The sequence below is a fragment of the Thunnus thynnus genome, chromosome 4 (assembly GCF_963924715.1).
Source record: "Thunnus thynnus chromosome 4, fThuThy2.1, whole genome shotgun sequence".
Taxonomy (NCBI): Eukaryota; Metazoa; Chordata; class Actinopteri; order Scombriformes; family Scombridae; genus Thunnus; species Thunnus thynnus.
Window position 1 is genome coordinate 20,253,236 of NC_089520.1, and position 26,730 is coordinate 20,279,965.

At 39.8% G+C, this 26,730-nt stretch overlaps 1 protein-coding gene and 2 pseudogenes across 2 annotated transcripts; 2 read left to right on the forward strand and 1 right to left on the reverse strand.

The window, feature by feature from the left end:
* Positions 1-2,808: 2,808 nt before the first annotated feature.
* Positions 2,809-7,742, forward strand: LOC137181569 (RNA-binding protein 15 pseudogene; annotated as a pseudogene).
* A 4,671-nt stretch (positions 7,743-12,413) lies between these two features.
* LOC137180810 (pepsin A-like) lies at positions 12,414-14,595 on the forward strand (annotated as a pseudogene).
* A 2,932-nt stretch (positions 14,596-17,527) lies between these two features.
* LOC137181570 (amphoterin-induced protein 1-like) lies at positions 17,528-22,396 on the reverse strand. Of its 2 annotated transcripts, none has more exons than XM_067587369.1 (2): positions 22,281-22,396; positions 17,528-21,887 (listed from the first exon to the last, which is right to left on the reverse strand). In XM_067587369.1, the coding sequence occupies exon 2, from the start codon at positions 21,817-21,819 to the stop codon at positions 20,281-20,283; it is 1,539 nt and encodes a 512-aa protein (XP_067443470.1). In that variant the 5' UTR covers positions 21,820-21,887; positions 22,281-22,396; the 3' UTR covers positions 17,528-20,280. The 2 variants fall into 2 exon arrangements, with proteins under 2 accessions (XP_067443470.1, XP_067443469.1); XM_067587368.1 differs by having other exon boundaries at positions 22,224-22,346.
* Positions 22,397-26,730: the final 4,334 nt, after the last annotated feature.

The window sequence follows — 26,730 nt, forward strand, 5'->3', positions numbered from 1 at the left end:
CTGTAATCCTGTGCGTGGGAGCGCCCTAAATACATGCCTCAGCACCTTTATTTCTATTTATTATCAATATTAATAATGAAACCTACACATTGACAAATAGCCCACAGACAACACAGATTGGTATTGTGTGGATGGCGGCTCAGCTAGTGTTGGCACAGTGTAATTAAGAAAATCAAGAGTAAACGGGATGATTAAAATGGAAATAAACACATGGTCGCCTCTGAAACTAATTTAATTCAAAATAATCTGAAGGTCAGATCATCATGTGACCAGATAGGGAGGCTTTAGGAGGAACACTATATGTTCTTGAACTGATGCTGGCAGGAAATGTAACAGCAAATCAGGATATTACAGAGGGTAAGCTAATGAATTGGATTTCAGTATTATATGATATAGCTTGCTATGGCAAGTAAGACTGTTAGGATTTGTTTACCATACTGTATGTAGCAATGTATACTGTATATTCAGGGTGTGTTGGTCTATTTTGTTTTGTTGTGTTTAAAAAAATCTGTTTCTATTATATTTTTGAAATTGTTATTAAAGTCAGAAAGAAGAAATTGAAACACAGAAAATAAACCAAATGAAAATGTGAGTGTAAAGTGTGCTGATAATAAAATGCCGTCAATCTTGATCACAAATCCCTTTTTCAAACAGAATAAAGTTAAACTGGGTTTGAGTATTTTTTGTTTTGAACAGCATAGTATCACAGAGACTGTTTTACATTCAGAGTTCTGCAATGTTAAAGCAGAGTGACGTTACAATAACCAAGAAAATCATCTGAGGTCTGGACTTTGAGACACACTGGCTGAGGTTTTCTGAGTGAACAGTTTCAGACTGCTGACCGCGATGGAGGAGGCTGCCTACTTCCAGTCAATGCTCATTGATAATTCAATGAGTATTTTATAATTCGAGTGTTTGTCAGTGTGGACAGTTGGTACTTTACCTTGTTGTCTTGTGATTAACTATAACTGTAGTAGTTGTTAGGAGGAAGGAACCTCTCTGCCCTCTAGTGGTAAAACATGTTAGTGAACATGTTTTTCAGTGTCCTCAGGCTGACAGGTGTAAAAGCAGCTGGTAAAGACACATGTATCTGTACAATGAATGGATCTTCTGTTTAAGTTATTAGCTTCTGCTTAAAAGCTCTCAGGACATCAGTTGGCCAGATAAGTGATCAAGAATATACAGCTTTATTTTGTGACCTAGTTCCTCACCCTCAATGATTTCTCTTGCATTATTGCACCAAAAAATTATATCATATTAAAGAGTATGTTTACTGAAACTGGAAATAAATAGAAAAATAAATAAAAAGTGAAATTTGAAAGCCTTTTATCTGCAGTAATTATCCATCCCATTTAAAATAATACTAACTGGCAGAAGAGATATTTTGCTTAGAAACACCTCAATGTAAAAATGATCTATTAGGAGCAAAAGTCCTGCATTCAAGTTTTAAGTAAAACTACAGTATTATCAGCAAAATAATACTTAAGTATAAAAGTGTTAAAAGTACTCATTTGTCAACAGAATGACCCTCATCAGAGTGTAACAGAATTATTATTAAAGGAGTTTTATGACATTGAACATTGTTGATATTGTATGATAGATGTATCATATATGACATTGTTTGTTAAGCTGTCCTGTCTTAATGACTGTATGTTCTGTCATGTCCACTGTTGTTTAACAGTCTTGTCTTATGTCTTTTGTTTTGTTATATTGCACCAATAAAGAAAAAAAAAGTAGTAACTATTGATAATAACATAAAAGATAGTAATTTGAGGCAATGAGTTGTTTATTTAGTATTTGCACCTTTAAAAAGAGTTTGATAAGTTTTATGAGTAAAAGCCTACCTGCAAAATAACTAATCGAATAAATGAAGTGTAGTAGAAAATATTATATTTCCCTCTGAAATGTAGAGAATTGGAGATATAAAGTAGGTTTTGATGGAAATACTTATAGTGCTTGAATTTGTTACTTTCCACCTCTGTGATATACTGAGCCCTCATTGATATGTTACAGTATTTGTTCAGAATAAATATTGTCTTATTAAAGCTAACAGCACTGTAATAAATTCTGGAAAAATATCCAACCTTCAAATCCCTGCTCAACAACAACTCATCCTGAGCATATCTGTCCCTCTTACCATCCATTACATTGCGATTTACTATGACCTTTGGTTGATTTGTCTGCATTACTCTGTGCAAATGTGCTCTGTATCGCAATTGTGTTTCTTCTAAGTTCCACAAAACTTTCATGCATGTTATTCTATCCATCATAGTGAAGACTATACTTATAGCATCATATATTCTATATACTTTATTATACTTTATTATTCAAAGCTGATTACTGACTATGTCCTGACCTGCTGGACCTCTTTTCAAATGCACTACTGCACAACTGCAAACAGCTTGCGCCACATAGTCAAATAGTGGGTTATATACTTCTCCACTGTGAAGTGCTGTTTCCGTGCCACGTATTGCTCAACACACTCTCAAAGTCCTTACTTCAAGGGCATAGGGTACATACTCTGTGGGTTTTATATTATTTCAACTCTATTATGTCATTCTTGCATGTAAATCGACTTATACTACATATGTTTTTATATTTTGTTAATAATAACTTTATTCAGGACGAAGATAAGACTTGTGTTAAGAGCTGGCTTCCGTTTTCTTGCGGTTCAAGTCTGTCTCAATCATTATCTTTCTATCACTTTCAACTTCTGCCTTCTGTTACTTTGACCCCAAAGCAGAGCCGCACCCTTATTTATGATAGGCGAGCGGCCTTCCTTCTTTACATGACTGACACTCCGTCCAGCCAATCAGCTTCTTCTACAGGCGAGTAGGCGGGACTTCCCGTACAGTAGTACTCGCTTGAGAGTGCAGTGGAAACCGCGTTAAAGTTGAGACAGTTTAGGCGGAATCCGGTGTCAAAGTGTACATTTACACGGATTTGTTTCTCCAGACTGCTGATATCGACTTGTGGAGATGAAGGGGAAAGAGCGATCGCCGGTGAAGAAACGCTCTCGGGTGCTCGATGATAGCAGAGACCGAGGAGGAAGCAGCAAGAAGACCGGAGTGCTGACGGTTGGCAGCAACAACGGCAACGGCTCAGTTTCCAGCGGCGCTTCGTCCAGGAGAAGTTTACACGGTGACAAAAGAGATATGAGGGATTCAGACGGACATACTTCATCCAGTCGGACAAGTAGCGGTTACGACTACGGAGCTGTGTCGGGGAGCAAGCCGCACGGTGGCGCTGACGTCGCCGCGGAAACATCCAGGTCCGGTTCACGCAGTGACCCGCGGCCTCCGGCGAGCCATGAAAGTGAGTACAAGACTCTCAAAATAAGTGAACTGGGCTCCCAGCTCAACGACGAGGATATAGAGGACGGACTGTTTCACGAGTTCAAGAAGTTTGGTGACGTCAGTGTTAAAATAAGTCGAGAAAACGACATGCGGGTGGCGTATGTGAACTTCAGGAGGCCCGACGACGCCCGGGCGGCCAAACACGCCCGCGGAAAGCTGGTGCTGTACGACCGGCCTCTGAAAATCGAGACAGTTTACATGAACAGACGTAGAAGTCGCTCCCCTGTTTCAAAAGACAATTTCTCCTCAGGACACAGGCATCTCCACTCTCAGAGACCTCTCTCTCCCACTGGTTTGGGCTACAGAGACTACCGGCTACAGCAGCTGGCGCTGGGCCGTCTCCCCCCTCCTCCACCGCCTCACCTCAGAGACCTGGAAGGAGACAGAGATTTTTCTATGTACGATGCCAGGAATCGGCCCCCGTTCATCCCTGAATGTGCTGTTTTCCGTGATGAGGAACTGATGACCCCTGAGGACGACCAGAGGGCAAACAGGACTTTGTTTCTTGGCAATCTGGACGTCAGTGTGACAGAGAGTGACCTGCGGCGGGCGTTTGACAGGTTTGGGGTGATAACGGAGGTGGACATAAAGCGAGCAGTACGTGGCCAGAGCAACACCTATGGATTCATCAAGTTTGAAAATCTTGACATGGCTCACCGTGCCAAAGTGGCGATGTCAGGGAAAGTAGTTGGACACAACCCGATTAAAATCGGCTATGGTAAACCTACACCCACAACCAGGCTGTGGGTGGGGGGCCTTGGACCCTGGGTGCCACTTGCTGCGCTGGCCAAAGAGTTTGACCGCTTCGGCACCATCAGGAATATAGACTACAGGAAAGGTGAGGCGTGGGCTTACATTCAGTATGAAAGCCTGGATGCTGCTCAGGCTGCGTGTACTCACATGCGAGGCTTCCCTCTCGGTGGCCCTGACAGGAGACTCAGAGTGGACTTTGCGGACACAGAGCACCGCTACCAGCAGCAGCAGCAGTACATGCAGCTCCCTCTCCCTCTGCCGCACTATGACTTAGTCCCTGAGCCCTTTTCTCACCGCCTTAATGACTCTGTGAGAGTGAGAGAGAGGTCCCCGCCACTTCGCTACAGAGAACGGGATCTGTACTCCAGCGCTGAATGGTCTGGCCTGGGTGTCCACGACAGGATGCGAGGAGCTGGATTTGAACCCATAGATCGCCTGGAGAGGCATTCCCGTGAGACCTGGTCAATAGAACGTGAGCGGGAGCTGCAAAGCAGAGATCTAAGCCGCAAAAGGAGACATTATTTGGATGACGGGTGGCGGCTGGATCGCTCACCTGACAGCAGTGACTATGGTCTGCGCCGCCATGGCAGCTCATTAGAGCGCAGCCCTGGAGGGAGCAGCCGAGATGGGGGACGTTATAGTGACCCTGAACGCTTGCCTCGCTCTGGCAGAACCTCTCCTGCCAGAGAGCGCCAGAACAGCCACGACACTGGCTTTGGAGACAAGAGAAGAAGAACACTTAGCCCAACTGTGCCAGGCTCCTGCTCCGAGAAGGACCGCAAACGCAAAACCAGTGACTCAAGTAAGAGCCCAGCAAGGAGGGAGGATCGCTCAGAGCATCCCTCCTCAAACTCCTCTTCCTCCAAGTCCGGCCAGCAGTCTAAGCAGGGCGCTGGAGGACAGAGACTGAGTCAGGCCTGGCAGGGCGTCCTCCTGCTAAAGAATAGCAGCTTCCCCACATCACTGCACCTGCTGGAGGGGGACATGGCGGTGGCCACCAGTCTGCTGGTGGAGGGCTCCAAAGGAGGCCAAGTGTCCCAGCTGAAGATCAGCCAGCGCCTGCGCCTGGACCAGCCCAAGCTGGAAGAAGTTTCTCGTCGCATCAAGGCCGCTGGCTCCAGTGGATACTGCATCCTCCTGGCCGTGCCGGGAAAATCTGAGGACGGAGGGGCTCAGGACGCCAGTAACTCCACCGAGAGACCGCTGAAGAACCTGGTGTCCTACCTGAAGCAGAAGGAGGCGGCGGGCATCATCAGCCTCCCTGTGGGGGGCAGCCGTGACAAGGACCACGGAGGAGTCCTTCATGCTTTCCCCCCATGTGAGTTCTCTCAGCAGTTCGTGGATGCCTCTGCCAAAGCCTTTGCCAAATCAGAGGACGATTACATGGTGATGGTCATTATCAGAGGAGCATCATGAAAAAAAAAAATTATAAATGTCTCTTTTCACACATGTGAACTGTTGTACTGTGAGTTGTAAAATCAGAGAAGTAATGGTAACAAAGCAGAATAAGAAGCAGTGACAGGGTTCTGATTTTAAGTTCCCTCTCGTGCCTAGTGGCTCGTATTTCATCCTGTTGAAGGTGTATTGAAATTAAAGTCAGATTGAATGAGATACATTTTGATAAGTTTGATTCTGCCCTCTGCTATTCAGTTATCAGATAAATGTACATTACTTGAAGGGTACTTTGCTGAAAGCTACAGTTCTGTGAATCAATACTATATGTTGCCTTATCTCATTTACAAAAGAAACACAATTCATTTATACCCTTTCATTCATTTCCTGCCTTTAAAACAGAGAATTTAAGGTCCACAACAGCCTTCATTTAACCTGTTCAGGTCAGTCTCATTGACTTTGTAGTACTGTTGCAATGTTTGTACAGCTGGGCTACAAAAGACATCCAACTCATGTACATAGAAATTCTGTCTTGATTTAAGGAAATATATCTATTTGCTATAAAGCTTTACCCATTGCTCATACATAGACATATTCCAGATGTGCATCTGTATTACTTTGTGCTGACCAAGTAAAGATCTTGAACACTTCTTTATTCAGACTTTCAGTATGACAGCTTTCCTATTTTTGGCCAATCCTGCTTAAAGCTACACAAAATTGTAAAAAAAAAAAATCATTTCTGTAGACATCAATCTTTTTGGTATCTCCACAGACTATTTTTTCACGATTTATTCTTAAGATATGTTAAAATACACTCAGAAGAGCATTAAGGGTTATAGTATAATGACTTACATTAATGTCAATGCTCCTTTTTTAGCCACATCTGCAGGTTATGTGACATTGTAAGGTGAAATGAATGCAGTTTTCCTGTTTGTTTTCTCTAAGCACTGGTATCCATATGTAGTGGGTGGACACAAGCAGGAAGCACCTGTACATTACGATGTAGTTCAATACAATAACCTTATAAAAAATACTACCGCTGTACGTTCTTACAGACAGGTTTTTCATTTCTAAGCCATGGTTTGAGTGTGTTGTCTTGGACCACCTTATATAGGGCTACAGCTTATTTTCATCTTCCTTTTTTTTTTTTCTTCAGAAAATCATCATATTTTTTCCAAGAGGACATTTTCAAGCCAAAGTTGACATCTTTAAATTGCATTTTTTGTCCTACCAGCAATCCAAAACCCAGAAATATTTAGTTTACTATGATGTAAGACAAGGAAACACAGAAAATCTTCACATTTGAGAACCTGGAACTATCAAAATGTGAAGCGGTTTTGCTCAAAAATTCACAGAAATGATTGATGGACTATCAAAATCGTTGCAGGATAATGCTCTCTTGGTCGACTAATCAACTAATTGACTACTTGTTTCAGCTGGGATATTGAATTAACTCCTCTTGTTCTCAACAAGACTAAAATATTACCACCTTCAAAAATATAGTATGTATTGAACTGCATTATATTATACAGGGTTGCTTTTATTGTATCCACCCCTCTGCATCACATACAATTTGGTTGATTGAACTTTTTTTTTTTTCATTTTTTCTGTGTTATAATCCACTAATTACAAGTTCTACCCCAGACAAAGCATGTACTGTTTTTTTAAAAAAAAGATGATGTAACCTATAAATTAAGAGCTATCTGTATGCCATGCACATCTTTTATAACTTATCAGGAGTCTATTATTAGAAAATGTTGCTATACCATCAGTGGACTTGTGTGATGAAAACCTCTGAGAGGAGCAGCTCTGCACTGGCCTAACACGCCTTCCTCTGAAAGGACTGTTAATGATTGTTTTTCATGCTTTTGATTTGAGTACTGTGTTTCAAATGGAGAAAAAAAAAAGATTTGTGCTGTATACTCAGGATATCTGGAGAGAGAAATGGAGAACATCAATGGGCCTAAGAAGTATACCTAACTGTGCGACATGCACTTCATAGATTTTGTCTCAATAAATTTACTCTTTCGTGGGAAACACGAGTGCCTCGGAAGACAACTTTTGTGACCTTTTCTGTTCTTGGAATTGTCTATCAAACTCTAAAGGCTTTGTCGCTTTGACAGTGGGAGCCTTCCCAGCAGAGAGGAGAGCAAAGTGTGAGATCAAGGGAAGAAAAGCCGCTCACTCAGTTCTGTGTTTCCATGTTGTTGATCATCATTTGTTGAATGACCTCTTTGTGAAGAGCTTTTCATGTGACCTTCATTCAGATTGATATTTGGCCGTACTATAATACTTTTTTCAGTCCGCCTGCAAAAGGCAAAATCTAGAGTCACGGTGTCTCTTCAGATATGTGGCTTTATTCCTCAGTCGCCTCTGGCCTGTGTGTCCGGAGGTGTGGTCTGGTTCGTCATCTCGCCACATCAAGCTCTGCCAAAAGATCACCGGGGGGTCGTCGGATGGAGACGACGCTCTCGGCGGAGGCTCAGCAGTGTTTCGAAGGCCCCGGTCTTCTTTCTCATCTGTCGCGAAAGGTGTTGGCTCAGCGCCTGCGCCAGCTTGAGAAGGAGCAGTGTTCATTTGTGTAGTTGCTTATTGTTCTTGCTTTGGAGTTTTGAAGAAGAAGCTCTGTGTCTAGGGCCAGACTTCATACACTTCTCATCCTGTGTCGGAGGAGAGGTTGAAACAGCATCTTCTTTTATTTTGCCGTAAATTGGAAAGGAAGTACAACAGAGGAGAGAAAAGATTGCCAGAGTCTAATCTTTAGTTGATACCATGATCTGATTTACATGCTTTTGTAAAGATTCTGTGCCAAACTGAGAGCAAAGTGAAGAGTGTCCTGCTGTCATTGAGTCAGAATCTGCTGCAGGATGTATATCATCAGGACAGTGCTGCTCCTGCTCATCACTGCTTCTGGGTTCATCTCCGAGCAAAGAGGGACCTGAGTAGCTTCACAGCAGCCTCCAGGTGTTCACATGGTGCCACGGCTGGGACTCGAGGTTTCCTGGGGCTGTGAGGTGTAACAGGTTTTAGTCTCACTCTGGCCGCAGCAGCTCCTGTTCCACAGGTAACGTATGGAGATGGCCTAAACAGCTGACTTGGGTACGTATTAATATGTTGAACATACTAGGTCCAACTCAAAAACTGGTAAAACTCAATAGTGCTGGAGTAAACACCAAACTGATGCACAGAACGCAGTTTATGTGGAGAAGTTTTGAGGTTGTAGTTTGTTTAAAAAAAAAAATCCTGTTGCATTTCTGTCATTACTGGAGAAGATCTACTTAAAAGTACTGTTGCTTTTTGTTGATACGACTTCCCTCTGGTATATTTTGGTGAGATTTTTGGGACTTTTCTCACCAAATTACAAACATTTTTGCAGTCTTGGTCACAAATGTTCCAGTAATTCAGTCAGAAACTACTAATCAAAACAGCTGCAAGACTGAGTCATAGTCAGTGGTCAAAGAAGTATGAAGATCCTTTACTGATGTGAAACAACACCAGAGTGTAAAAGTGCTCTGTTACAAGTAAAACTCCTGTATTCAAACTTTTATGTAACTAAAATTGTAGAAATATTAGCAGCAAAATTTATTTAAAGCTTCAAATATTTTATACACATATATATAGATATATATTAGATATATAACTGATTATTTTTTATAGATGCATGAACACAAGCAGCATTTTATGTCATAGCTGGTTGAGGTGGAGCAGATTTTGGTGTATTAACTTACTTAATATACTGGTGAGTATTTGAATAGCAATATTTTATAAACTGATGTTAATTTTTAAAATCTCCGTCTGCAAAGGAACTTGTAACTATAGCTGTCACGTAACTGTGGAGGAAAAAATAAAACAATTATATTTCCTTCTGAAATGTAGTGACTTAAAAGTATAAAGTAGCATAAAATAGTTAAAGTACCTCAACATTGTATTTAGTTATCTTCCACCTCTAGTGACAGCTGGATGTCAGTCAGCAGTATATATAAATATAATGTGGTTAATTATAAAATATGATGACATTATAAGCCAAACATGGGAAAACTCTATTAATAAACAGGTTCAAGTAGAAGAAGCTAAATATCATATTTCTTGCAGTTGCAGAGCATCTGTACCCAGTATATATATAATCCAACTTCCCTAAATGTACGACAATTATATAATAGTGAATACAATATGCTAATTTATTAATATAACAAACTAACATAAGTCAAAACTTTTTTTTACCTTTTGAAAGTTTTTTCTGAATCTTCTGGACTTAAAAGTGCCTGAACATGTTTTGAATATGAGTTGGTCATAATTAAAAATGTTGAGTATTTCAGGTGATCCCTTCAACATGGAGACAAAGAAGAAAGAAAACTCTTCTCCTGTTTGTCTTCTTAGAAAAGACTCACATGTTCAGTTCCTGCAGTTTGTCTGATTGACCTCTTTAGAGCTTTAATGAACTCTGAAGTTATGAGTTCACATTAAATAACTGTTTGAAGGCATTCTTCAGATGAGGGAAACCATGCTCTGGTGAGTATACAATTTAAATTTGCTTTTAAAGTATTTGCACTTTTGATACCTACAGTATCTCATATTAATTAATGTCACTTGTGTTTGATCTAGTCTTGAATAAAAGCAGTTCTTCTTGAAATACCTGCTGATTTCATGTCTTTCTTCATGACATACATCCTCTTTCAATGACTGTGTGAAAGTGCTTATAGATTTTGGAAGGAAGGATGCATTTGAGTGGTCTGTTCTGGGTTTTCAGTCCTCTAGAGGGCAGAGTTGGATCCAGCAATATCAAACTGCAGGAGAACATGAACAGAACACGTGTTGGACGTGTTAGGAAATGATATAGTATCAGTGTTCTTCAGGTCAAGTAATGTGATAAGCTTATCCAGTTGGTCAGTTGGTCATCTGTCAACAATGTTTATCCAGCATGGTTGACAGGTGAGAAATTAATGAGACATTAAACCTCTCAAACACTGATGTCAGTATGATTAAGTCTACAGTATCTGCTTTTTAACTTTTAAAGGCCATTAACATTTTACTTGAGAAGCCTCTTAATGTAAAGTTGAGTTTGGGAATCATGCAGGAAGAACTCAAATTAATAAGTGAAATATGTTTATTACAAGAAACAGCACACGAGTTCATCACAGAGGGACTTTTCTTGCTGCTGTATTCACTAATACTTCATATTTTTCTGTAAGTGCCTACAGTGGATGAGAAAAGTCAACAGAAGAAATTCTGGGAAAGGTCAGAGGTCACCTGGCTTTCACCACTTATAAACGATCATACATATTTGTGGACTGTGGGAGCGGCTGCTGAAATGAAAATGTAGCTGATCATATCAGATAAAGAGCTGATGTTTCAACGTGTAATTATCTGTGGTGAAATAAACTTGATCTTTCATAACCTCAAAGACTTAAAACACACTGAGAAGCATTTTTTTCAGTTGGTTGTGTTTGCACTGCTTGACATAAGATTACTGAATCCATCTTTTAATACACAAAAAAACATCAAGACAACTAAATCAAAGAGTTTAATGTTGTTCAAAGCCAAAGGAGGTTTGTAAAACAAGCAAGAGAATGAAACATTTTCTTTGTTTATGTATATAAATGCTGTATATCTTAAATCTACATGGTCAAAAATAACATATGAGATCTTTAATGTGTCTATCAAAAAGCATTTGAGGCATTTATCACCTGTAGTTGTGAAAAGTATTAATGTAATTCTTAGAGGCTTCACACAAATTCAACATCTTTTTATCATTCAGTGGTTCATCTGGATAAATTACTGATAAAAGTAGTCAGAAAAGTTGCCAGTTGTTGCGTTATATTCTTAACACTGAAATTGATTGACATTAGATTAGAGGGCATCCGGAGAAACATACTTGGCTCCTTTTGTTTCACTCATTCACTCATTAGAGGCTTTTTAAAGTGGTTTCTTATTAGTTGTTATAAGTGTTACTTTAAAAAGGAGGTGCTGAGACCAGTTTTGACCTCCATATAAAAACACCTGACCTGCTCCTGTGTGAGATGTTCGTAGGGTCACTTTGGAGATGATGAAGTCTGCCTTTGTATTGCTGGCATTTCTGGCTGTCTCCGAGTAAGATGTGCAGTGACTGTAGAGCACAAATTCATATTTTTCTATGCTTAGTTTTGAACTGTGGGATGTAAATGTTTTTCACAGTGTCAGCAGCTGTACTAACAAAGCTTTCTAGATCAGAACGGTGATTTCTATCATTCATTCTTAATTTAAAAATGATTAAATCCTGATAGGTTAAAAGTCAGGAATTTGAAGCCTTTGAGACAACTTAGTGGTGAAATTGCACTGCAAAACAATTGTGAGATACAGTAATTACACTTTATAGTGCAGTTTCCCTTGTGCCATCATCTTGATCTCAATTTCATGCCATTAGTAGACTTGTTCCCTTCTTTGAAGAAAAGATTTTTGGGCTCAATAATAAACAAAATAACCTGTAAAAACTTAGATGTTTTGTAGCGTAAGGAGAACTTTTATGAGGTTTAAAATTCTCTATTGGAGGAAGAAAATTCATCCTGAAACCCAGAAAACCCCAAAATGTCAGTATGTGTTTTGATCAATACTTCCTAAGAGACCAGCTGTTCTGTCACACTTCTTCAATCTTGAACGATCAATACCAATTTTTGAAGAACACAACATGATCAAACCCGTTGTCCCACCGAGACAAGGCTGGTTCTTGACCTTTTTCTGGCTCAGATCACTGTAGTTTATTTTCTACACCACTAAATCCCTCCCAGTCTGAAACTCCTTTTTAGGATTAGTTATGAGGTCTGAAGTATTCTCGAAATGTTTGCGAGAAGGCCTCCAGATGTTTGCTAAACTCTGTTAAAATAATTAATGTGAGTCCATGTGTTGTTAATGAGACCGCGTCCGTGCAGGATTCCCTCGATGAGAGGAAAGTCGGCCAGGCTGCTGCTGCAGGAGAGAGGCCTCTTTAAAGAGTACAGGAGGAAGTTTCCATACAACTCTTCTGCAAAGTTTCTGCCAAGGAATGAGCAGAATGTGGTAACCGTGACCTTTGACCCTGATGTAAGTTGCATGTGACCACTGTTTAATCTGCACTGTGCAATGACAGACATGAACTAACTGAATAATCTTATTCTGGGCAAAAATAACATTCTTAGTTCTTCAAAGTGCTCTTTGACAACGGCTCCTCTGACCTTTGGGTTCCCTCCTCAAGTTGCAGCAGCTCTGCGTCTGGTAAGAACTCTGTTATAATCAATTTGTTGAATTTAACAATGAAGATGTTTAGTTTTTGTTATTTCCCCCAATGAGAGCATGTGCATATTTGGCAACCCTTTATTTTACAGGTCCCTTCATTTTATACTAATTTCCTGAGTAATTTTCAGGTATTTGACAGTTTATTTTTAGGACATTTTACAGAAAGGGTGGTGCGATTTGGTACAAATAATAATAAGTTTTTGCACTGTGTGTTTTCTGTTTTTATGTCTGTGAAGCACTCTGTAAACTTGTTTGAAAAGTGTTATATAAATAAAAGTTATTGTTATTAGTTGGTAAGAACCCACTCTTAACAGACGGACAATACTCACTATTCAGTGTGTAGTTTTGTGTGTCAAACACTTTATTAGGTTTTTTCAATAATTTCCTAAAAGTAGCTGCTGTGTGACTGTTAATTCTTAGGACATTTATTTGAAAGGCTTATGTAATTTGGTAGTATACAAGAAATAAGCTCATTATAGAGTTTTTAAGAAACTAATATGCTAAGATATAGTTTTACACACAACACCACAAACTGAAAACTGCAGTGAAGTTTAGTGTAACTCAGGTTCAGGATCACTTATGTCCATTCTTTTTGGTTGTAAAATTTAAAGAGTTGCCTTTCAAATGAGACCACGGTCATGAACAGCAACCTCTTTATTTTGGGTACATTATGTTGGGGCAGGTGCACAAAAATAGGGGTGCCTGGTAAGAAGTGAAGGTTTTTTTGAAACATTTTTCTCTCCTCTGTTGCTTCACCTCACTCTCTCTGTGTCACTAGACAGTCATGTGAATTTCAACAGCTCAGGATCGTCCACTCTTCAGGCCGGCACAAAGCCAACATTAGATCCTTGACAAACATCTGATGTACCATGCAGCACATAATCCATAAAATGGACAGTTTGCTGTCAGATAAGTGACCACAACGTGGAGCACCAGGTTTATGGCCTCACTGAAACAGAGACAGTTTTTCTGGGGTCTGGATGGGATTCTTGGACTGGCCTTGCATGTTACTTGATGGAGGCACATCTACTGTAAATCTGACAACATGTGGAACCAGAGCAGAATCCCCCAGCACATGTTCTCTGTATACCTGAGCAGGTGACAACTTGTTTGAGTCAAGAACATGAAAATACCGCTGACTCAAAGGTAATATTTACTATCTCATGTACAACATAGTGTTTTATATGAATAATTCAGTTTAAAAAAAAAATCTCTGTGCCTCCAGTTCTGTAGAGGGCAGTGTGTTAATTCTGGGGGGAACAGATCCCTCATATTACAGTGGAAGCATTAACTGGACCGCTCTGTATCGTGCCATTAACTTTTGGAAACATCCAAATTCAGAGGTAAGAACCTTTTTTTCCCTATAAATCTGTATAATTTCCCCCCACTTTAAACACATTATTTGAAGGTCCGATAATTCCATTTGATGCTAATGATTTATGTAATATATTCATTTTTTAATGATACTTCCTTTATGCTGCAGCAGCACCATCAATGGGAACACTGTTGCTCTGGGAGTTGTGAAGCAGTGGGCGACTCAGCACTTCTCTAATCATTGATCCGAGCAAAAACATTACCAACATTAATGGTTGGATAATCATTCACAGACCAGTATGGTGATGTGAGTGTTTCGGATGTTTTTCCTCTTAGTAAACATAATATTAAACATATTTAGTGCCGTGTTCTGGGTTTTAAAACAGTAACATGTTTCATCTTTATCTCAGGCTGCTGTGAGCTGCCGCAACACAAATCTCTGTCGGATATTGTCTTCAACCTCAATGGCAACAGCTTCTTTCTTCCTCCATCAGCCTCCGTTATAAAGGTTTGTATTTCAAGCACAGAAACTTAATAATAAGGGAAACTTTATAAAGGTTAATAGTTAATAATTAATAGCTTTATCAATCCATAAATATTTAAGACATTGTTAGAGCAATGTTTACTTTATAGAACAGTCATAATCCATTAATACGAGCAATTTGCAGTTTATCCAAATGAAAATCCACTTAACATTTACAAATGCAGACTTCATAATGATAAATCCATAATCCTTTATTGACATACATGATCACTATGGATCATAGTATGCGTGCTCAGCAGCTCTTTTCCAGAAATAAGTGGCTGGTTTAAGAGTCTTATTGATGAATTAAAGAGTTAGCAAAAAGACAAAGCTGGAGGAGGAAATACATTAACCAGGGATTTTTTTTTTTAACAAACTGGCAAACCAAAAGTCTTGAAATAGCTTAAATGATTAATAGCTTAATAAAGGATTTATTAACTATTAGAAAGACTAGTAGTTGTAACCAGTGTTGGAAAGTAACTAAGCGCATTTACTCATGTACTATTCTTAAGTACAAATTTGAGGTATTTGTACTTCACTGGAGTATTTCCATTTTATGCTACTTTATACTTCCACTTCACTACATTTCAGAGGAAATATTGTACTTTCTACTCCAGTGTATTTATTTATTTGACAGATTTAGTTACTTTTCATATGAATATTTGACATGATGGATAATATAACAAGCTTTTAAAATACAACACATTGTTAAAGATTAAACCAGTGGTTTCCAAACTTTTTTGGCTTTTGACATCTTACAAAAAGCAGTGTGAAGTCGGGGTCACATTTCAGATGTCTATGAGTTGTTAACAGCTCCACAAAATAGTGATTTTTCCCTCTAAACTCACATGGTTTCATTTCAATAAATGTTGAAATGATCCAATATTTTACCAAAAATCAAAGATTAGAAAAAAGCCCAAAAACTGAAAACAGATTTGTGTATCAGAACTTTGTTTTTTCTTCTTTTCTCTCCCATTAATCATCTCACAACCCCTCAGCTTTAACTGGTGACTCTTTGGAGGGGCCCAACCCCTAGGTTGGGAACCACTGGACTAAACTAGTTAACTGTATATAAAGTAGTTGAAACTAGCTCCACCTCCAGCAGCTACAACAGTAACATGCTGCTCTAACACTGATGCTTCAGTATTAATAATCTAATCATGTCATATATAATAATATATCAGTCAGAGGGACCAAACCACTACTTTTACTGCAATACTTTAACTACATCAGGCTGATAATATTTATATACTTTTACTTAGGTGGGATTTTCAATGCAGGACTTTTACTTATAATGGAGAATTTTTACATTGCTGTATTGGTACTTTAATGAAGTAAAGGATCCGAATACTTCTTCCACTGCTGGTTGTAACATATAAGCTCTTTGTAAGGTAAAAGTGGTAGCAGATTGTGGCCTAGCTCACTCTCACTCTGATCCCAGTCTGTGTCTGGGTGCAGGACAGGGTTTGCACCAGGCACCTGGATCCATGTGAAGAGCTTGGCAGTTTAAAATGATTGTAGTAACTTGTCAGAAGCTGTTCTGGTCTTTGTCAACCTGGAAGAGTCTGAGACATTTAGAAATTAACAGATTTTATTTTTATATTCACTACAAAACAAATAATCTTGCATGAATGTTTGGAAGTGAAACTAATAAAATGCTGCCTTTAAGACATTTCAGTCATGTCTTTGTTGTCAAGAATCAATCCGAATGTTTTACTCCAGCATGGATCTGGGTTTTGGCAGCCACTAGATGGCAGAGGACTCACTAAACAGCACACAGCAGTCACTTCACCGTTCATGTGAGGCTCCTGGGAGGGGCATGAGGAAAGGATGAGTCATCTTACTTAGAATTCAGACTTTAAACCACAGAACCAAATGCCACTCGTTCATTGTCAGCAGGCGCCGGCTTACATTATAATGCCATCTGCATCTGTGATGTTCAGTGATCTGAGATTTTCTTTAGGCTGCTGCATTGTTCTAATTATAATCTGTGATTTGATACTCAAACAGGGTGCGTCACTCAGCTCTTTTCCATGAAAGCGCGTGCATTGACACTGATCATTAACCCTCTCATGCCTCTTTTATTTCTATTTCATGAAACACTTTTCACCTCTGAATTCAATACTGCATTGTTCTGCTGCACTTTCCAAATGGTTAAATACACACACCTGGCTCATGTTGCCTGTATTGTGGGTAAACATGGTAACGTGACACAGTAGCTACTGAAACAGGGAACATGGACTTCCCTGCAGACCTCTTCAATCATTCATCCAGTGGAGGAGTTGCAGGGCTGCAGGTGAGGTTTCCCACTGCAACATCTTTTAGAGAGATGGACCAACCTCTATACAAAAAGATCACTTTTAATAATAATGCTGCACAAATTTGCTACACTGTCCTATGAAAAAAAGAGATGTAGCATGTTCTGTATAATGTTAAGTTTATGCTTATTGAAACAACTACTACAACTAACGTTTTTAATACAGACTCGAGGTTTACTGCTGTAAATTTGACATTAAATATTAGGTTGTCTGAGGTCAACATTAAACTCATCCAGCTGACTGTTCTGTCCTGGACAGTAAAGTAAATACAGACTAGACTGTGCACTCTGCAGAGGGAGACCCAGCGGTCAACAATCCAAATAAGGGTGAAAAGCCAGCAACACCGAATGTTGCCAAAAGAAAATAAGTCTGAGGGACAGGTGCAATAAATATGACTCCCCGGGTGAGCAGTTTCCTCTCCAGCGATCTGTGCGGTCTCGCATTTCACCTTCAAATGAACGAGACCACGTCATTAGTGTCACACAGAAACAGAGGCTGGCGGAGTTTAATACTCAGCGAACTAAAGCCTGATCTTTGCCTAAACAGGCATCAAGATTAGGTCATCATCACATTCAGTAAGTACATTCACCTCACAGGATGTTGTGGACACTTTGTGTTGCCATATTTTTGTAGTTTATGTAATAGAAGTACAGGAACAAAACAATAAAAGACACAAGTTAATACAGCAAATAATAAAATACAGTAAGTCCTTATACAGGATTGCATATATTGAAATAGAAATACAGAAGGTAACCTCAACATACTTCTGACAATATGACTGTAAACACTGAACATGTAGACTATTAGCTCTCAGCATGTAACTCAGTCTTTGGTTATAGGTTAATTCCAGAGGAAAAAAAGAGACATTAGCATACAGTGGATATGTGCCCCTTTGAGAGATATAACATAATGAAGATGCTACATTATAATACTATTAGACCATGCTCACAACGTCTGGACAAATCTCAGTGCTTAAATTCATGTAGAGACATTAAGTTAAGGTGTTTATTTATCAAAATTCTTTTGAAAAAGCACCATGAGAAGTGAAAGGTGGTATTAATTGTTCTTAAAAAAAAAAAAAAAGAACTGTACATGGCTACATCTATCATCTGGGATTGGTGTGACTGTGTGACGTGTGTATGGACTGTAATGAGCAGCCTGAATTTAACAGCAATTTGTAAGCTAAAGCTAATTCTATTTCTATTATTATTAGTTATTATTTGATTACTACTACTAATTATTCTATATTAGCAGTGGTAATATTACTAGAAACTGTGCTCTTTGATCAAAGCCAGAGTGAATTTAAGATCGTGACAACATTATTTGTACGTGACTTTTGTTGTGACACCATATGATATTCAAATTGAAATATGAGAACCTAAAATGAAATGAAAAATCAAGGTATTCTAGCAATGAAACTAATATTAGGACATCTGCTACTGAAACTGCTGAAAACTGCTACTCTTATATTTACATTTCAGCTGTATCAGGCAGCCAGAGGGGCCTGCATGTTGGCTGAACTCCAAACTGCTATTTCTGACCGTGTTTATGAGACTGCTGGCTGGCTGGCTGGCATTTGTTGATTTGCTCAGGGTTGGGCACTAATGTCCAGAAGCATTCAGTAGATGGTACTCGCTCTCAGTTGTTTCCTCTGGGAGATGCTTCCTGGCTGCTATTAACTTCTCAATATGGCAGGATGCACATTTATGTCGCCAGTCTACTGGACATATAAATTTAACTGCATCATAACAATAGATTTATTATTGGAATTTGAACTCACTGTCATGAAAAATTTACTCTAAAGAGGAATTCATTCAATTGGCATTATAATATATGTTTTTTTGTTTTTTTTTTACATTATAAACCAGAACATTTCAAGCTAGAGAACTGAGGCTGAATTCTGTACTCAGGAGACAAAACCTGCAGCAGCTGCACCGACTGTGGGCAGCTGGGTAACTTTGTTTACTTGTTGTGGAATGTATTTTTTTTATTATTAAATGAGTTTTAGCTTGTTAGTGTTTATTTTTCTGAACCAGAAACTGTGATATTGGAGTCAATTATTCTACGTTGAACCTCATCCATGTGGTTTCTTGCAGTATCGTTTGGAAAATTGTTAAATGATGGGTTAAATTACAGTCATATCTTAATCAATATTTCACATATATTTGTGCTAATAGTCAGTAGTTATGTTTATATTGATGTTAATAACTAGAATTCAGTTTCAGTAATACCTACAGTGTGTATGTGAGCAATATGAATAACTGCCACATCGTCTGGTTTATCTGGAAACTTTTTCTTTTTCTTGTTATGGAGAAAAAAAACTCATCTAAATTAATATAAATTCTGATTCTTTGGAGTCAGAATAAATTGAATTGCGGCAGAAGTAGCAACATTATATCACAAAAAAAACTGTGTTAATGATTGTAATTATGAAAAATCCAAAATGACTTTAAAATAAACCTGCATACAACATTAAATTAAAAAAAAGAGTCAAAGCAGTATTTAAAAACACTTCAACAGAAGTTCAGTTACCACCGCACATTATCTCTTGAGCATTAAATCACACTCAAATCTCAAATAATATAAATTGATAAAATTGCATAAGAGTAATCCTCAGGAAGAGTAGGATGTCCTGTAAAACAAATCAGGAATGTAAAATATAGCATAAAGACTGAACACTTTGCAGTAATAACTGAGCTCTGCATAAAAATGAGCTTCTCTTTCAAGCGGCCGCTTCAGTCTAACATCTTCATAACTCTTCATCTTTGTAGTGCATAGAAGAAAAAGTGCAGCATGGGATATTCAGAGGGAATAACATCAGAAATTGTTTCATGCTGTTTGCCGTCTCTGCTGAAAGATAGTATTTTTTAAAATTTTCTAAAACATTTTTTTTTTTGCATTTTCTTTTAGGTCCAGTCAATAATTTGCAGTAAAAGTGACATTACAGTAATTATGGCATGAACTGCATTTTTGAAGGGCAATTTGCAATGTCCACTGAGAACAAAAGGTAATTTTTTTGTGTCTTACAAATGCCACTTTCTGTGTGGTTAAGTAATAAACAAACAAACAAACAAACAAACAAAAAATTACAATTTCAATCCTATATGAGATAAATACATTTAAATATTGTAGGCAACTGTTTTAACCACATTTTGGGGCATTAACAGAATGTTTTGGGTGTATTTTTAAAACTGCTGTCATCAAGATATTGCACTGGTAATTTATTTCTTATAAATAGCACATGCAGCTACATCAGTGCCTCCAGCTGTGACAGCTGGCTAAAGCTTTTGGAAGATGCTAACTTTTGAATCTTGCACACATTCAAAGCATACAAAGTGAGCCATCACTACCTTACCCACGCAGGCTCCGCCACTGTCTTTTACACCACCATGGGGGTATCAGAGCACACAGAGCTGACAGACTCTGCGTCAGACCTCCTTCTCTCTCTGTTGTCCTCCTGCCACTCCTCGTCCTCCTCACCTATTGGGTTCAGCCTCCCGTTCTGCTCCAGCTGGTCCTTGGCTTCTGGGAAGCCCACATGTCTGTAAGAGAAGTCCTTGCCTGCGCCTTCCCCCCTTTCTTGCCCCATCTCCTCTTGTGCTTGAGAGATGCTTACAGTTGAAGAGTGAAGGCTGTCTGTGGGGTCGTTTTTCTCCAGACCTTGTCCTGGACAACAAGCGCAGCGGCAGGGTGTGAGATAGAGGTAGACAAGAACCATAACTATACTGACCAGACATGCTACGAGGGTGGTGTAGGCCGTCTTCAGGTTCTCCAGCCCGCCACTCATGGTGGAGTTAAACACCACTACAGTGACATACAGGGTCTCATTGAAGGAGTTGCTGGTGGCGTAGCAGGTGTAGACCCCCGAGTCTTCTGCTTGCAGGGGCCCAATCTGGAGGTTGCCATCTTTGAGCATCACAGCAGTCTTGTTAGCCTGAGACACAGGGATGTTTCCTGGCAGCGCCCAGCTCTTCATAATATCCTTCTGCCTTGTGTCACAGTCCAGGACCAGGAATTGCTCCAGAAAGGCTTCTTTATCCATGATTCTGACCTCGCTGCAGTTCAAATAGATCTTGTTCAGATCCAGTGTGGCCACTTTTTCTTTCTTGCCTGGCAACACACAGGTGTGGTTGTCCCTGAAGTCGGTGACAGAGCTGAGGTCCTTCAGGTTCCAGCGTGCCAACATGTCGTACAGCTCACAGCTGCAGGGCAGAGGGTTTTTATGGAGGTACAGGCCATTTTTGATCCAGGCAGGCAGAGCTTGAAGCTCATTGAGGGGCAGAGTTTTGATTCGGTTGGAGGAGGCATCCAGCAGTCTAAGAGATTCAATCCGACTTCGCTCCTTCACCAGCTCCAAGGGAAAGCGTGAGATCTGGTTCTGGCTCAAGTAGAGCCTCTGCAGGTTGCTGAGGCCAGAGAAGGCGGAACGATCTATCTGGGAGATGCGGTTGTTATAAAGCAGCAGCACCTCCAGGTCCTCCAGTGGCTCAAAGATGTACTCGTCCAGCTGGCGGAGGCCGTTGGAGGACAGGTCCAGGTAACGAAGCTTTATCACATTAACAAATGCCTCAGAGGAGAGGAAAGTGAGGCCGTTGTGGCTGAGCAGCAGACTGTGTAGCCTGCTTAGTTTGACTGGGGTCCACTCAGCTCGTAGCCTGCTGATGGAGTTGAAGCTGAGGTCCAACACAGCTGTATATGGTTGAAGCTCTGTGGGAACGTTGGTTAGATTCATCCTGGAGCAGCTGATGATGTTGCTGGCGCACACACAAGTCTTGTGGCAGTCCAGGGAGCTTCCCAGTAACTGCCCGCTGACTCTCACTGTTGGCAGTAACAGAGCCAGAGGTAGAACTGTGATGAAGCTGCGTCTTCTGAACACCGCTTCAGTAGCACGGCGGGAAAGGCAGAGCGACCGCCCCATCTTGACTGCTTATAAACTGTAAAAGTCTGAATATGTTGATCTAGTCTTCACAGTGGAGACTCATGGAACTGTAAGGACAAATTGTGCAACGAGATGAATCAATTAGCATTGTTTTACTGAAGATCAAAATTAAAACTGTGATGCAATTCCTTTAAATGCAGAATGTAATCACATTAATGCTTGCAGCACCTCATGCTCCAATGCACCCGGAGGTGCATTGCAGCAGCCAGGTCCCTGTCAAAAAGTTCTGGCTGCTCAGCAAAAAATGTCACCACAACGCCATCAGTGAATTTTAGGGATTAAAATCAGCATCAATTTAATTATAAGATAAATATAATAATTAAACGAGTATTAACATGCTGTTGTTTGTTTCCTCCTCCCATCCCATTATCAAATCTCCTCACCCAGTCAGAAACATTGTCCCATCAGGCAGAAGTGTCTCGTCCGTCGGTGCTTTATACCTTTTAGCGGTTTCTTAAGACGCGGAGAGAAGAAAAAAGGGGGAAGTCTTCAGCAGTCCAGCCTCGGAGGTGATCCGCTACAGGACAGCACCATCCTCTTCATCACAGCAGCAGCAGCAGCGGCGGCGATCAGCGGTCCCTCCTGTCCATCACCGGGACGAACAGGCGAACATACTGTACAACACAAAATGCCCGGAAAAGCCTCTCTGCGGTCTTCACTGATGAGAAAACGCAAGAATGTGATAGTTGATCTGAGGGGCGCAAACAGCAGAGCAGGAGGTGTGTCACATTTCCTCTCTCTCTCTCTCTCTCTCTCTCTCTCTCTCTCTCTCTCTCTCTCTCTCATTTACATCACCTCTCAAAAAAAAGATACATGACTACAATATTATAAACAATAAAGAATAAAAATAGAAGTGTGCAAATAAGCAAAAAAAAATGGACTTTGCACTGTATGGATCCAATATTATTAGTAGGATGTTCTCATACTGAGCTGGTCAAGTACAATGTTATTTAGCTGGCCACCATAGCAACATGAAATTATGTGTCTGAAATCAGCTGCTGTATTTAAATGTTTTAACATATTTATTAAACATGTTGGATTTTGATTGCTATGTACATCTGAGCAATGAGTTGTCTTTGAGATGACGAGGAGGAGGTTTCCTGAAGGTTGCTTGTGCCTTTTGTCCCTTCATTTCCTCATTAGATTATTAATTTGGTCTTTATCATGATGCAGTTTTCCCTGAAACAAAGGAGGGAGGTCCTTTGGGATGGTTTAATTTTTCTTCCCTTTAAGGCGGCATTGTCTTGCTCATTCAGTGCAACCGTGTCTTTAATGATGCAGCCCTTCCTTCTGGTTCATCTTATTACTCTGGTGAAGGACAGGGCAAATGCTCATTGTGTGTGTGTGTGTGTGTGTGTGTGTGTGTGTGTGTGTGTGTGTGTGTGTGTGTGTGTGTGTGTGTGTGTGTGTATGAGCTGCAGCAGTCTTTAGCACAGGATGTGATGTGCATGCAGCAGTGTGTGTGAGGGATCAATATGGAGAGTTCAGAGCAGCATGCGTGGTTAACATAACCAGCCGAGCTTTGTCCTGTGAACTGTTATATTACATCAGTGAGATATAAACATGGAGCACAGTACCTTGTTGCGTTCATTTTAGTTTCTGTGTAATAGAGACTCTTTGTAGGTTATTCCATCTTGGCTTGACCAGCCTGTCTTTGTGGAGTCTGATGAGTTTGACAGCTTTTGCTTTTTTAGCTTTGGAATCACAACTATATTAATCTGCTAATAAGCTGCTAGTAAGCCCCTTTTTAACCACTCGTACCTCCCACTGTGTTTGTGTGTGTGTGTGTGTGTGTGTGTGTGTGTGATGTGTTCAGTTTCTCTTGGCTGAAATACTACATGCCCCAAGTTTCCTGTGTAGTTATTTGGTAAAAATGTGCAACATGTAAGCACAAAACTGCTAAAATGAAGATATCAAAACTAGATTTTGACACAGGGACAAGCAGGACCTACTGTACATGAGGGCCCTTATCACATCAGTGGATACTTCGCCTTAGTGGTGCTTATCTGCAAATAAATTTTCAATTAAATTAGTCTAAAACCAGGTGACACAAAGTCAGTCTAGAGCTTTCAAAGCCATTGAGTCCTGTCCCAAGCCACTTTTCTTGGTTCGTATTCCAACCTCGTTATGGATGCATTGTGACACACATCAGCAGCCTTGAGATGTAGTTGTAAATGCACATACACAGTATGAAACTACACTGGCCTCTGACATGGACTACACTCATTGTATGGTGAGCTGTGACAGCTGGGATATCTGACAAGCAGTAAGGACTTATATACCAACACAGTTTACTTGGTATGATGTTCATGCTTACATCTGGCATCGGGGAGATATGTAGATATAGAAAATGATCAGGCTGGATGTAAACAACAAGGGAACTGGTAATGTTCAAAGAACACTGTACAACTGCAACAGCAAGGAAACAGAGAATCTGACAAACTGGTACTGAAAACTGGCCTTAATACAGAGGAATGAGGAACAGGTGAGCAGACAGGTGATCTTACTCACTGAGAATATCTTTATAGCAATGTAACAGGGTGGAAAATGGCAGAGTACACATGCTGGGTCTATGATGGGAGTCCAAAGCAAAAGAGGGGGCAGAGGGTGACGATGCAGACATCACCATGACAGATGAAGCTCAAGTACAGGAGTAAATTAAATCCCTTGTCATCAATCTTCTGGCCACAAAGTCATCTCACACAAAAACCCTGACATAAAAAGTGATGTGAAGATGAAATGGTGCACAGGTCTGGTTGCTATGGTGCCAAGGTTAGTAGGTGAGGGTGGTGGAGTGATGTAAATGAAAGCAAACAGTGAGAGCTCCGTTTGCAGGATAAAACGATTGTCATGTGGAGACATTTGGAAAGAAGAGTGAACAAAACAATAATAAAATGATTCACAAACAAAAAAACTTGAAAAAAAATGTGTCCGTATGCGAGCACATATGGCTCATTGAGATTTATCCAACCGTGTATTAGAAACAGTGCCAAATAGCAGGGAGGTAAACACAGAAGTGACGCCAAGTGGGAGCAAAGGGTTGACTAGATTAAAAGGTTGAAACTGTGACAATAAATCAGGGCCAAGATTTCAATGGATCGAGTCACACAGTGAGGTCTCACTTCCCAGACAGTGTTACATTGTGCAGATACTGCTTACATCCAGCTGTCCACAGAAATCCTGAATGTATTGAAATGTAAACCATTTTTGTTTTAAGTGGCAGAAACGTTTTTGTTTATGCAAAGGAAATAAAAGATATGTAATTTCATCTGTGGATTTGAACCTGTAAATGTTTCGTACAGGTGATCTCTGTAATTTGAGGAATTGTTTGTCTCATTTTCCTCTTCTTTTAAACAAATGGAGCCAATGACTGCATTAAACAGAAGGATTTTTCCATTATCAAAGCCTTTCTGTGATCACACTGTCAGCTCACATTACAAGTGAATAGTAATTGTGTGAGGAGTTTTAATTGTTTCCTTCCTTATACCAGGAGACGACTTAAAGTGAAACAAAACATCTGCAGTATTGCAGAAGAATGTGACTGTATTTGTTAAAGAGTGTTTTAACAAACATGAAAGACAATACCTTCAATTCAACTAAAAAATATAGGTCTCAAGAATCATGTTTATTAAAATACAGGGTTGCTATCATGTAAACTTTTTCAATGTCTTTACTAAATTATTCATGATTGGAACAATAAATGATACATAAAGATTTAACAAATAAAAAGTAAATGCTAGAGAATAAATGTAAACCTCCTCCTGACACTTCCAGAAAATAACTCACTACATGCATGTGTCAAAACAAAGAGACAACACACAGAGAGGATAACATGGTGTATATGAATGAGCTCATCTATAGTGCTGTAACTTGAGGCCAATTATCTGATATTATCATTATTAATCTTTTCGCTGGATGTCTGTAGGGATCCATGCTTACATCCTCTCCCAAATGCATCAGTATAACTGTACATTGTGGACTTGAGGAGTGGAATTATACGATGGAGAGAGCACATTTTCATTTTGACATTTTTTAATATCCGATCTACACACTGCTACAGTCTGTGTTTGCATTATAGATACCTATTAAACAGCAAATGTTAGCTTGAAACATTGTACTTTTGTAAAGAAAAATATTTTCTAGAGTGTTGGGAATCCTTGGGAGGCAGAAATCAGAAAAAAAAAATTGGACTCATGGGCACCTGGACAAGAAAGACGTGTGTACTGTTACCATGTGTTGTCCTACTTTCTCGGTCAGAATCTTCTTATACTGAAGTTGCACTAACATGTGTTAAGCATGGTACATTGTGTTACTAATTAAAATGTTTGTAACATTCAGCCCTCTCTACTCTCTACAGAACCGCATACTGTATGCAAACTGCGTTGCTTGGACTGAACTGTGCAGACCCAATACATCTGCAGCCTCCACTGTATAATAATGAGACATGGATCTCAGTAGCAGTAATTACCCATCATTACCAGTGAGTGTTTTTGGCATTAGGACATCGATTGTTCTTCTAATGTGCAGCATTGCTGCCACAATACGGTATACCAATGTGACCTAGAGGCCTTTTTCATGAGGTGGAATTCATAAGTGAGCTAGACCAAGGCTCTAAAATCCATAAACCTTCTTAACAAACGACATAACTGATGCAGCTTTGCAAAGCCATAATTATTAATTCAACACTGACACACTCTCAGTGATGAATGTAGTAGTATTTTCACTTGCATTGTTGTCATTACACTGTTTTCTTGTCTCCTGACAGTTGTGATTTTAGCTACAGAGCGAGTCATGTAAACTCACTCCTTGCTGTCACAACAGCCTGTTCACAAAGCTGATTCAACCTGATGTGTATTCGGCTGGGAAGCAGGCTATCACATGGCAGGGTTG

Bases quoted from the DNA above. Each gene is read 5' to 3' on its own strand.
- LOC137181570 (XM_067587369.1), bottom strand. From the start codon at position 21,819: ATGGGGCGGTCGCTCTGCCTTTCCCGCCGTGCTACTGAAGCGGTGTTC.